The sequence below is a fragment of the Carassius carassius genome, chromosome 7, assembly GCF_963082965.1.
Source record: "Carassius carassius chromosome 7, fCarCar2.1, whole genome shotgun sequence".
Taxonomy (NCBI): domain Eukaryota; kingdom Metazoa; phylum Chordata; class Actinopteri; order Cypriniformes; family Cyprinidae; genus Carassius; species Carassius carassius.
The window spans coordinates 7,524,096-7,536,703 of NC_081761.1; the positions used below are offsets into that span (position 1 = coordinate 7,524,096).

The 12,608-nt window shown below is 38.5% G+C and overlaps 1 protein-coding gene across 2 annotated transcripts in view; it reads right to left on the reverse strand.

Annotated features, from left to right (window-relative positions):
* The window catches only part of sdk1b (sidekick cell adhesion molecule 1b), a 213,949-nt gene that overhangs the window by 110,182 nt on the left and 91,159 nt on the right, over window positions 1-12,608 (reverse strand). For both annotated transcript variants that reach the window (XM_059553691.1, XM_059553690.1), the window contains exon 6: window positions 305-438. In XM_059553691.1, coding sequence (XP_059409674.1) covers window positions 305-438 — 134 coding nt within the window. The remainder of the gene's footprint in view (window positions 1-304; window positions 439-12,608) is intronic.

The following is a 12,608-nucleotide window of genomic DNA, read 5'->3' on the forward strand; positions in this document are numbered from 1 at the left end:
AATGCATATTACTAACCAAAAATTGAGTTTTAATATATTTACAGTAGGAAATTTAAAAAATATTTTCATGGAATGCGATCTTTACTTAATATCCTAATGATTTTGGCAAGAAAAATCTATCATTTTGACTCATAGAATGTATTTTTGGCTATTGCTACAAATATACCCCATTGATTTAAGACTGCTTTTGTGGTCCAGGGTCACACACACACACACACACACACACACACACACACACATATATATATATATATATATATATATATATATATATATATATATAGTAAATGCAACATAAACTTACTTGTTATACTCAGATAAATGGAAGGGCTGGTTTTGTTTTCCCCATTACGTTCGTTAACGGCCTGTACATAATACCGACCCGCATCTGCTGCCGCTGTGCCCAAAACCACAAGCTGATTGTCCAATGTTATTGCTCTGAAACCAAAAGAGAAACACACAAAACACTTGTAAGAATGGTCAACAACACTGTCCACTTATGACTTCATTTCCTTTGTAATCTCAGGGTGACCTGTACCAAATCAATTGGCTTATTTATAAAACTGTGGAAGGTAAAGTACTAATGAAAGCACATTAAGATTTTATTATTTTAGTTCTGGATGGTCTCATCGGCGAGAGGGCAACGTGATAATTACTCCTTTCAGCACACATTCACAAATCAATACATCACTGGACACGATGAAAAATGAACATGCACAAACATGCGCACATGTCCACTTACGTTATGTGAGGCTTTTGCCACTTTTTGAATGGATATTTTTATCTCTCTCGAGGGCAGGAAAAAATAACTCGCTAAAGAAAAACACAACAAAATGAATAAGGAAAGAAGGGAGAGTGGGCTTTCATGTTCCTCTATGGTCTGTGTTCAATAGTGCTCTTGTGACAAACGTCAATAGCGCTTTCAAATTTTCACACACACATGACACAATCACACCTTTATATGAGGCAAGTTTTTAAAAGCACTAAGAGTTCCACACTTTAGTCACCGCCACAACTAGATGTGCCACACCCAGAGAACCTGCAGAAAGCCCGAAAAAAAATCACAATCCTGTCTGTCAGAACTGTCAGACCATTACCAAAAGCCCATTTCTAAAAGTAAAGCACAAGGTGACAAAAGAACAAATACAGACAGCTGCTTACACATATCAACTTCAATTCAAATAATATTAAAGAATTATACATAAACTTAAGCAAGGCATGCTGTCACACTATAAGGAGCTGACACAGGTTTGAATATGTATTTAATGTTAAATACTGTAGACTATTTAAAGGCAAAATTTGAAAACAAATATGAAATGTGATGAAACTGCAAAATTTGAGAGGGTAATACAAAATGACAATTATTTAGACTTACAAAAATTTAGTTTGAATGTACGCTAGTGTGGTTTTATTGGTGTACCCAACCACTGTAGCAGTATATGATGATAGGTATTTTAGTTTGGAAGACCAAATTAAAAACAAACAAAAAAATATAATATTTAAAAAAAGGAATCTGAAACCAATAAACAAGCAGGATGCAATTATTTTTAAAGTGATACAGCTCTACAGCCTTAATAACATAAAATCTACATTAATTTATTGTTGTTTTCATACGAGTAGGGCATTATGTAATATGTAATTTAGTTTTCCAAGTAGTGTGAAAGTTGTAAGAGCTACTTTGATGGCGCGTTCAGAAGCTTGAAAATCCCCTTTCATTGAAATGACTTCGAAACATCTTCAAAATGTCTTTATGTTCCATGGAAGAAAGTCCAGGAACATTCAGAAGTCATTCGGATTTGGAACAACGTGGAGTAAATGAGAAAATTAATTTCTGAGTGAACTACCCCTTTAACTACACAGTACAGGAGTCTTTGCTTACAGTACTTTTATGGTGAATTTATAATTTCCATTATATAACTATAAAACGGAGTGAAAACTCCAGGTGGAATGACACCGTTGGGATTGCACACTGTAGGGCTGCTGTTAGCCAACTCTTTCAGCACTACTTCAACTCAACCTCAATAATTTAAATGACATCTGAAAATAGAAGTGATGTTGTAACAGCTCAAATAATGACAAAGATGATGAAATTAAAAAAAAAAAAACATTCGTTGTGACTTTGACATTATTCATTTATGTAAGCACACCATTTCTCCACATCAAATCCTGACGCAATGGCAGACCTCCGAAACGCTGGCCAAAGCCTACAGTAATCTTCAAACAGAGGAGCTCAGTGTTTTAATGCGTGAGCCACCATGTAATGTCAATAAAGTCCAGTCATGGGTGACTGTCCACATTTAAATATATAGAGCTCTTTTGTTGAGATTTCAACGAGTGGGTTCATTTTGATTACTGGATACTTTCACACACTAATGCATGTACGCATACACAGTCTCAAGGTGAAAGAGGAGGAACCATTAGGAACTAAATAGCCTATACTCTGGCTTCAATATGGAAGAGCTTTTAGGGCAGGAAATGCGAATCAGACAAGCAAACAAGCGGTAAGACAAGGAAGATAGAGAAAAGGATAAGCCCTGAGATATTTAATGGGCACTGGATGTTGTTCATATGGAGTTCAAGGTGAAATAAAGTTAGATGGTGAGCGAGAGGACAGACAGGGAAAGAGAAAGAGAGAAACCACATGAAAACGTCAAGAATAAGCATTTTAATCTATCTCCTGTAAGGAAAAAAAAAAATCCCTTTGAACTCGGAGCCTTTAATTCCAGCCTCTCCATCCAGGGGAAAAAATAGGGAAGGGAAGGGAAGGGAAGGTAAGGGAAAATGAAAAAAAGTCTCGCACTCAGTCCAAAATAAATCCACAGTGGAAAAATCTCAGCATGGGATGTTTTCACACTTTCACCTTCAACTTTAAAACATAAGACATTCCAGGCCTTTAACTAACACTTTCAGGCTGGATTTAAGGGAGTAAGGTGACGATTGTTATGTTTAAGATGCATTGCTAATTTTAAAATTAAATAGATAGTTTATCCAAAATGAAAATTAGGTTACCATTTACTCATCGTCATGTCATTTCAAACCTGTATGAAATCCATTAGACCCCACTGATCAGAGGTGGAAAGAGTACAAAAATATTCTACTCAAGTAAAAGTACCATTACATTAATGAAATTTTACTTAAGTACAAGTAAAAGTACCAGTCTAAAAAATCCACTCAAGTAAAAGTAAAAAGTAGCTCATTTAAAATTTACTCAGAGTAAAAATTACTTAGTTACATTTTAACCAGTGGGAGGGAGTCAAAAATGGGACAGACCAAGGGTGTCAAACTCAGTTCCTGGAGGGCCACAGTCCTGCACAGTTTAGATTTAACCCTAATTAAACACACCTGATCCAGCTAATCTAATCATTTAGGTTTATTTGAAAACTACATGATATGTGTGCTGGAGCAGGGTTAGGGCTATGGCCCTCCAGGAACTGAGTTTGACACCCCTGGGATAGGTCTATTAATCTCAAACTAGTTGTTTTTAATTAAAGGAATCAGTTATTTAGAATAATAAAACATTTGGGCTGTTATCTGGCAAATCAGTATCAACAAACTCATCTTTTCAATACAGAGGAAATGCAAAAGCTTCATCGGACGTGGCATTTAGATGTATTACACTGTTTAGTGCAGGACAAGAATGCATTTAACCTGCAGTTACAAATGCATGAATAATGTTTTGATATGCCAGACATAAAATGTTGAATACTCATTTGAAATTATAAAAACTTAATTATAAAAAAAAAAAAAAATCAAAAGATACTTTAAATGTGAAATTAAAATGGCCAGTATGTGTCAGCAAGTCACTGTTAATAAGTGAGTCATTGCGATTGAACCAAATCATTTAAACAGTTGATTCATTCAGAAACGAAACACTGTCATGTTGCTCAGAGATGCAAAATTTTGCTTTGGTGGCTGTGTTTGGAATAAATTTTTGTTGTAGAAATAGAGCAAAAACAATGGCAATATGGTGTCTAAAACGCAAGTCTCTTAGTTTACTGTCCTGTTGTAAAAAAAAAAAAAAAAAAAAAAAAATATATATATATATATATATATATATATATATATATCAGTGGCGGCTGCTGGTCTTTCAAAGAGGGGAAGCTCATTTTCGGCCTACATTATAACCCTCTGATGGTCTTCATTTGTAGTGACACTCGGGGTCTTTTTGACCCCAGACAATAACATTTCATTTTGTAATAGTAAAATATTTAAATTTTTTACAAATATAATTTTACTCTGTTCATTTATGTTTTTACTAAACTTTGTACAGTTTTTGGAGGATTTAAATCTTTTACATTTCTATAAATAAATAAATATTTATTTAAATAGGCTTTTTTTTTTTTTACAAAAAAAGAAAAAAGCATTTCAGGTAAAATTCACTTCATAAAAGACCCAGATTTCTAACTTTCATACATGGGGATACCATGGATAATTTTATAAGGTTTAATGTAAGATTTTTGCCCATTTTTGGGGAAATTCAGTTTAAAAATTGTAATAAATCACTTTAACCACTAGATGGCTATAGTGTGTGTGTGTGTGTGTGTGTGCGCGCACATTTTCAATCTGTCTTAGTTACCAATTTAATTTTGTGGTGGTTCTGCATTTTACAAATATCAAGAAATATTGCCGCAGTTTGTCTTTCGAATACACTTGAGAAATCCGCGATCATGGGACTGAGCGTGAAACAGCTTCGCCAACTTCTTATGGTGCAGACCGCTGTCAGTCAAAAGGAGATCGACAGATCCTCCAATCATCACGCGGAAGCCCAGTCTTCATTCACCTCCAGAGACGCTGAGCGTCCGTGGGCGGGACATAATCGCAGCATTTATCCAATGACCGTCTAGCTTCGGAGCACTGAAAAAAACTGTTCAAAGCAGCCCCATCGAAGTCAATGGACGCTCGGCTTCAACAGGGAAATGCACTGTGACGCTACGGGAATGTATGAGAAGAAAATCGAGTCAGCCGACATGTAGCTGATTAACACAATACATAATACACAATAGTACATATTTGACCGTTGGGTTTTTTTTTACATTAGAGGGGAAGCTGAGCTTCCCTTGCAGTCTTAAAGAAATCCCCACTGATCTATATATATATATATATATATATATATATATATATATATGTGTGTGTGTGTGTGTGTGTGTGTGATTATGATTTTTAGAGGAAAAGACAGTATTCTTTGTGTGATTTTGATTCTAAATGATTTTGATTGATTTCATTCTAAATGCATTTCAACAGACTGAATCACACAGTGAAAGAACACTCTAAATGCGCGCGTACATCATTAAAACAACAATTATGATATTATCGCAGACAATATATATCGCACACTCCGCACCAGTCTTTTTGGCTAATTTGTGCAAAACCTCTTGCTAAAATGTCAAAGCATCATTTTAACCACCAATGCAATGACGCAATTATTTAGCTCACCTCTATATGCTTACGTGGGGTTGATGTCTTGTCGAGATTTTATAAACTGCTAGTTTGGTCTCCCTAGGCAAGCACAGCATACACAGCATAATAGAGCATACATATGGCCAGGGGTTCACTTCATTTCCTTGAGTTCAACTTCAGAATATGACGGGGTTTCGTTTTCAGCGGTGTCTGCACCACTAACGCCTGTTTTGTCTGTCTGCATCTTTCTTGTGATTTTAGCGCCAGTTTGCCATACCTTCCAGGGAGCGATTTTTTTTTTACTCAGTAATTAATGTGTTTTAAAATGTAGCGAAGTACAATATTTCAAACAAAATATACTTAAGTAAAAGTAAAATTACAGATTAAAAAAAATACTTAAAAAAGTAGAAGTACACAAAAAAGCTACTCAATTACAGTAACGCGAGTAAATGTAATTCGTTACTTTCCACCTCTGCCACTGATATACAAAAACAAACAAAATATCTTCTTTAGTGTTCCACAGGCAGTGAAATGGGCATTTTTGGATGAACTATCCCTTTTGGAGCCACTAAAAATGATCACTTTTAATAAAAAACATTTCTTATTTATAAGTTGCTTGCAATTTTGTCACCACAGACAGCCTAAATTGAATAGAAGACTACATTTTTTTGCTATCCAATTGTTTTAGTTACAGCATTAACCAGCAGAAAATAACTGGACAATGGTAACTAGCCAAACTTTGGCACCTTGTCTATTTTTCAGCGCTTCTGAACATTATTTTGTTTGTTTGAACATCCTAGCATGTCAACATTTGGCTCAACCAATGGCACGAGTTAGGGGCTAGACCAGATGGCTTAGGGGCCATTTGCTTTTCAAAATGGAATAAGGAGGGTAGTGGAAAAAATAAAGCATTTTTAGAATGCGGCTTTATGTCCAAGATGCTGCAAAAGACTAGAGAGTAGCAGTTAAACATGTCCATCTACCAAATACCATGGGAGAAATATAAAAAAAACGCATTCTGTGTTAACGGCCCCTCAGAAATCCCAGATGTGGACAGTAAGAGCATTTGGAAAACCTGTTTGGAAAGAATAATTATTTCCTTGATTAGTAGTGGAGCTGAAAAAATAATAATAAGATATATTATAATTATAATATATATATATATATATATATATATATATATATATAAATATATTTTTAGAAATATACCAGCTGTAGCTTTGGCAGTGAATGAGTTAAACCATAGTCAGTGCAGATAACCTAACACTTAATAGCAGTGGTGAAATTACTACAAGGTGGTGACAATAGGGGAAAACAGAAGATTAGAGTGCACCATGGGAAAATTTCAAATTGAGTTTACAAGCCAGGAAACTGTACTTAGATGGAATCTGACTTGTCAAATTGCCCCCAAGATCACAATAAACTGACCTGTACACACAAAAAGAATGCAAAATGTGGAGTATAAAGGTAGATAGAAGAAAAGCCTATTGAATATGGTTTAGTCATGGAAAATATTACTTTAAAAGCAACATACAATATGCCGTAAATTGGTCAAATATGCAGCTCCATAACTTGCGAAGTGCACATACTTAAGGTTCCTGCAGAGTCATTGGATAAAATAAGAAGTTTATGGATTGGAGGACCTTCATGTGCCCTGGATAAATGCAGAAGGTGCTGAATTCCATTAGTAAATGCTAGCCTACAATAACATCAACAGCAAGCATTTAGCAGGGATGATGTTCGGATGTTAATGAGGGTTATTGTTCTTGTTTATGGTTATTTTTGTGTTTATGATTATGAAAGTACAGTATTTCAAAGAGATAATGACTCTTGAGTGAAGGCGTATTGTTGCACCTTGTAGATGTTCTGGAGCTAAGGTGGGCAGCATTGATTGTATTTTTTTATCTTCTTTTATAATTTTTTAAGTGGTGCCTGCTACATCGGTGCCATTTTTTAATTGTTGGTCTATATACGTGAGAAGCAGATGGACATTTTTAGCCTTTGCATTATGTCTTGCTGGTTCTTTACACTTCATTACCGGAAGAGAAATAGTATTACCTTACAATAAGGTTTATATCGGGTGATCTGCTTTTTTTTTTTTTACATAGGTTAATGCATTATAATATAATTTTTTTTGTATTATACATGTTCTAATGTTAATTTAATAGAACCTATATATATATAGGTTGTTAACGCAGTTAACGTAGCACGTTAACGCAGATAACGGCCCACCACTAATATATATATATATATATATATATATATATATATATTAGTGGTGGGCCGTTATCTGCGTTAACAGGAGACTCTTATCGGGCGATAAAAAAAAATCGCCGTTAATCTATTCTCAAAGTTGGGTTGGGAGCTGGGTCTATACTACGCGAGCTATGATGACTTTCACCTTGATATTTTAGCGCGGATGTATACCTAGCCGAATCTGTAGGGGGCGAGAATGAGTCTTTGAACCTGTGTGTATGCCTACTGTGAAATTACCACATCAAATGTGACGTGCTAACATGGATGCATCTAAGATGCCGCCAGGTTTGCTTCAGGGAATTTTTTTAAAGAAGCTTCCCAATGGAAACCTCGACAAGACGCATGCCTGTTTCACACGTACTCTGTCTGCAGTGTGTATGCAGTCCGTGTGCGTTTCGTATGTGGTGCTGAAGCAGCACGGACTCATACTCATTGTGCTTTCACACAGGACGCGTTTGCAGTCCGCTACTCGGTACGTGAACAATCGCTGCACTGCTGCAGACGCACAGCTCCTGGAACACACTGACGGACCGCAACCGCATGAACGCTGGAATCCATTAACATGGGTGCGTAAATAAAATAGGAAAAAAGCATACGCACTGCAGACGGATTATGTGTGAAACAGGCGTAAGGTTGTTTGCACCTTGTGCAATGTGGAATTCGTTTACAGCTTTCTCAAGCAGTTTGTGATGCATTTTGGAAACAGAAGATGCACCACCTGTCTTGAGAAACCCGTTCTAAAAGACTTAACTTTACTTTTAGTCATTATTTTATTTGGGTAGCACACATATTCTGAATACCTTCGGCAGAACTCAAATGAGCCATTTGAATCTAGATTAATCTAGATTACATTGAGATTAATCTAGATTTAAAAAATTAATCTATGACCACCACTAATATATATACTCCGCGGTGGAGTCAGAAGGTTCTGAGGTCACTTCGTGCCGTTCACATTCCAGGCCTGCTCAGTCGTACAGCCGACGAGCTGTCTCGAGCAATGCTCCCGGGAGAAAGGCGACTCCATCCCCTGACGGTCCAGCTGATTTGGAGGCGGTTCAGAGCCGCTCAGGTAGACCTGTTTGCTGCTCCAGAGACCTCTCACTGCCAGTTGTTCTACTCCCTGACCGAGGGAACTCTTGGCACAGACGTACTGGCACACAGCTGGTCGCAGGACCTACGCAAGTATGCGTTTCCCCCAGTGAGCCTTCTCACACAGACACTGTGCAAAGTCCGGGAGGACGAGGAGCAAGTCTTGCTAGTAGTGCCGTATTGGCCCACGCAGACCTGGTTCCCCGAACTAGTGCTCCTTGCGACACCCCCTCCTTGGCCAATTCCTCTGACGAAGGATCTACTGACTCAGAGATGGGGCACCATTTGGCACCCGCATCCAGACCTTTGGAAACTCCATGTCTGGTCCCTGGACAGGACGCGGAGGTTCTAGGTGACCTACCCCAAGAGGTAGCGAACACAATCACTTCGGCAAGAGCACCGTCTACGAGACACGCTTACGCCTTGAAGTGGAACCTGTTCGTCGAGTGGTGTTCTTCTCACAGAGAAGTCCCCCGAAGATGCCCGATTGCGGTCGTGCTGTCCTTTCTGCAGCAAGGGCTGGAGCGAAGGCTGTCTCCCTCCACCCTCAAAGTCCAGGTTGCTGCTATTGTTGCGTACCATGACCCCGTGAATGGGAAGTCTTTGGGTAAGCATGACCTCATCGTCAGGTTCCTTAGAGGGGCCATGAGGTTAAATCCATCCCGGCCCCCCTGTATACCCTCTTGGGATCTGTCTCTAGTGCTTAAATCACTACAGCAGGGCCCATTTGAGCCTTTGCATTCAGTTGAGCTAAAGTTTCTTTCATTGAAAACTCTGCTCCTGCTTGCACTGGCCTCAATCAAGAGGGTAGGGGACCTGCATGCATTTTCGGTCGACAATTCATGCCTAGAGTTTGGGCCGGCTGACTCCCAGGTAATCCTGAGGCCCCGGCCTGGCTACGTGCCCAAGGTTCCCACTACACCCTTCAAAGACCAAGTGGTGAACCTGCAAGCGCTGCCCCTGGAGGAGGCAGACCCAGCCCTGGCTTTGCTTTGTCCCGTCCGAGCATTAAGGTGCTACGTAGACAGGACACAAAGCTTCAGGACCTCAGACCAGCTCCTTGTCTGTTACGGAGGCCGGCAGAAGGGGAGTGCCGTCTCTCACCCAGTGAGGTAGTGCTTTGACAACAGTGAGTGGAGCTACTTGTTCTGAGCCCAGGCCTACACATAATAGGGGTGCAGGTGGCTCGCACAGGGCACTGGAAGGGGCAGCACCCATGGCGCTTTGATAGGGATCCCATATTCGTCGATCACGACGTGGCGTCGAGAGTGACCGACTGAAAGGGAACGTCTCGGTTACGTATGGTAACCCTCGTTCCCTGAAGGAGGGAACAGAGACGCCACGTCCCGTCGCCATGGTTGCTGTACCGCCGCTGAGCTGCCGGGTCCCCGGCTCGGCTCCTCAGCAAAAAACTGGAATCCATTGCACCTGCTGCCTTCTTATACTCACGCAGTGATCAGCGGCATCTGGATGCAATAATTGCATGCCAATGTGCATTGGCTCGTTTAGTTTACACTCGAAGTAGATTGGTCTATCAAAGCGATATCCCATATTCGTCGGTCACCATCGTGGCGTCTCCGTTCCCTCCTTCAGGGAACGAGGGTTACCATACGTAACCGAGACGTTTCTTAAGCACCAACTCAGCATATCAGAATGACTTCTGAGCACTGAAGTCACTGAATATAAAACTACATTAAAATAGGAAAGTTTTTTTTAAATTGTATTACAATATTACTGTTTTTACTATGCATATATGAAATAAATGCAGCCTTTTTGAGTATATGAGACGTTATCCAATAATATTTTTTAAAACCTTTTGAAAGGTAATGTAAATTGTTAAAGATATTGTATCTGTGCTGTTTTTGGTAACCTTTTGCATTAACTAATGAATTAATTAGAAGGCAGGAAAGACAAGCATCTTTACAGTGCCTACTTTGAACTGAAGTGCAACTGAACTGCACTTCAGTGAATCCCTGTGCAGTGACTGACCTGCACCGAACTGCTATGAAGGAAGTGCACCTAAAAACTATTGTGTAGAAGCTTATGGCAGACTGAATTTCTCCAGCTGTCACTTAAAATACATCCTCTGTTGATCCTTCTTTATAACAGTATCACTTTTTGGTTCCCTCTTAAGGGTGCACATAAGGACTCAATGGTGTGGACAGCTGAGCCACTGATGTTCAGGGTTGTGGGGGTTTGTGTGTCCTTCTTTAAGTCCACAATCTCAACTGCAGGCTTCAGGGCAGTCCGCTTCAGGTTATTGTGGTCTACCAGGACACCAGCTGCTTAGCATCCTGTCCACAGGCAGATCTGTTGCTGCTGCTTATGAGGCCACACTCTTAAAAAGAAACTTGCCACTGGAGAAACTTATGTTACACATAGAACTTTTTAGTTCTTTAGAATTAACTTCATCGTTCAAAAGATTGGACAAAACTTACGTGCCAAAATTTTCAGGAGGACACTTTTTGAAAATACCCCCCTTCAGATTATTGCTTAATTTTTTACTTGTCCTGAAAAATTATCATAAACACATTTTACAGTCTTGCCAGTTTAAGCATTCAAACTATTTTAAAACATTAAAGCATGAGAAGACACAAAAGGAACCCAAAGTGTGCACACAGAGAGCACTGGTTCAGACTGCCTGCCATTACCAAACTGAGCTCTTTTTCGCATCTTACCACACTTAAATGGACAAATGCAGACAATATTAAGTAAAAATGCCGGTTATGTCTAGTACCCATCATTAACTGGGTTCAAATAAAAAGCCTTTGGCCCTGAACAGATCCATGCAGTGGTTCTTCAAGTGACAGCAGCTTAACATACCTGTTTGGGTCAATCATGTTCATAAAAAAAAAAAAAAAAAAAACCTGCTCTAATCTGATCTCAACTGAATAACTTCTTTAGCTTCAATACATTTTAACTTGATAGTATTAATTACCTGAATGCTACTATAAAACAAAAACAAAAAACAAACTAACAAACAATTAATATAATAACTTTTTTATTGTCATGTGACACTGAAGACTGGAGTCATGGTTGCTGAAAATTCAGCTTTGCCAATACAAGAATCAAATAAATTTGAAAAGAGATTAAACTAGAAAACAGTTATTTTAAATAATAATAATAATTTACAATATTACTGTTTTTGCTGTATTTTTATTCAAATAAATGCAGCTTTAAAAGAATTGTGGGTGTATATACAGTAATGCCAATGTGTGCAATCAAAAAGACTGACAGCCAATCAGAATCCACCCAACTTTGAAGAACGTGATCATTTTAAGCAGCACACAACATAACTGCAGCTTATTCTTTTAATAAACAGAATGTTTTTGTGCATTGGTGTGGATGCCAATACACAGAAGTTATCATATAATTATTGTTATAGGTGTGAACGGGACTTTAGTGAAAGGTAGTTGCAGCAGGACAAATTTGGTCAGTATGTTTCACTTAACATGAAAGTCTGAGAACGTTTGTGACAAATGTCATGTGTTGGAAAGCCTATGCTAGAGAAACCAAATAGTCAATTCAATTATCACAATCAGTCAAAGCAGGAAGAGAGAACAGGAGCAAAAAACATTCAAATGAGAGAGGAATGCAGAGAGAGAGAGCTAGATGAAGGGAAGAAGAGTGTGTGTCTGCATATCTGAAGTTCAAAGAGTAATCAAGAGGATTTTTTTTATTGGCAAATTCAGTCTGTTTTTGGAAGTCTTTCTGAAGGGAGACTTGTAGTCTTTTAGGAAGTCTCTCCTAACTATTTACTGACATGGAGTCAAGGAGCTAATCCCAGATCTCTTAGCAATGCATATCTAGCATGTTTAAGCACAAAGAGGGATATGAAAGCAGACAGGAAGGAAAAAAGCTAGAAA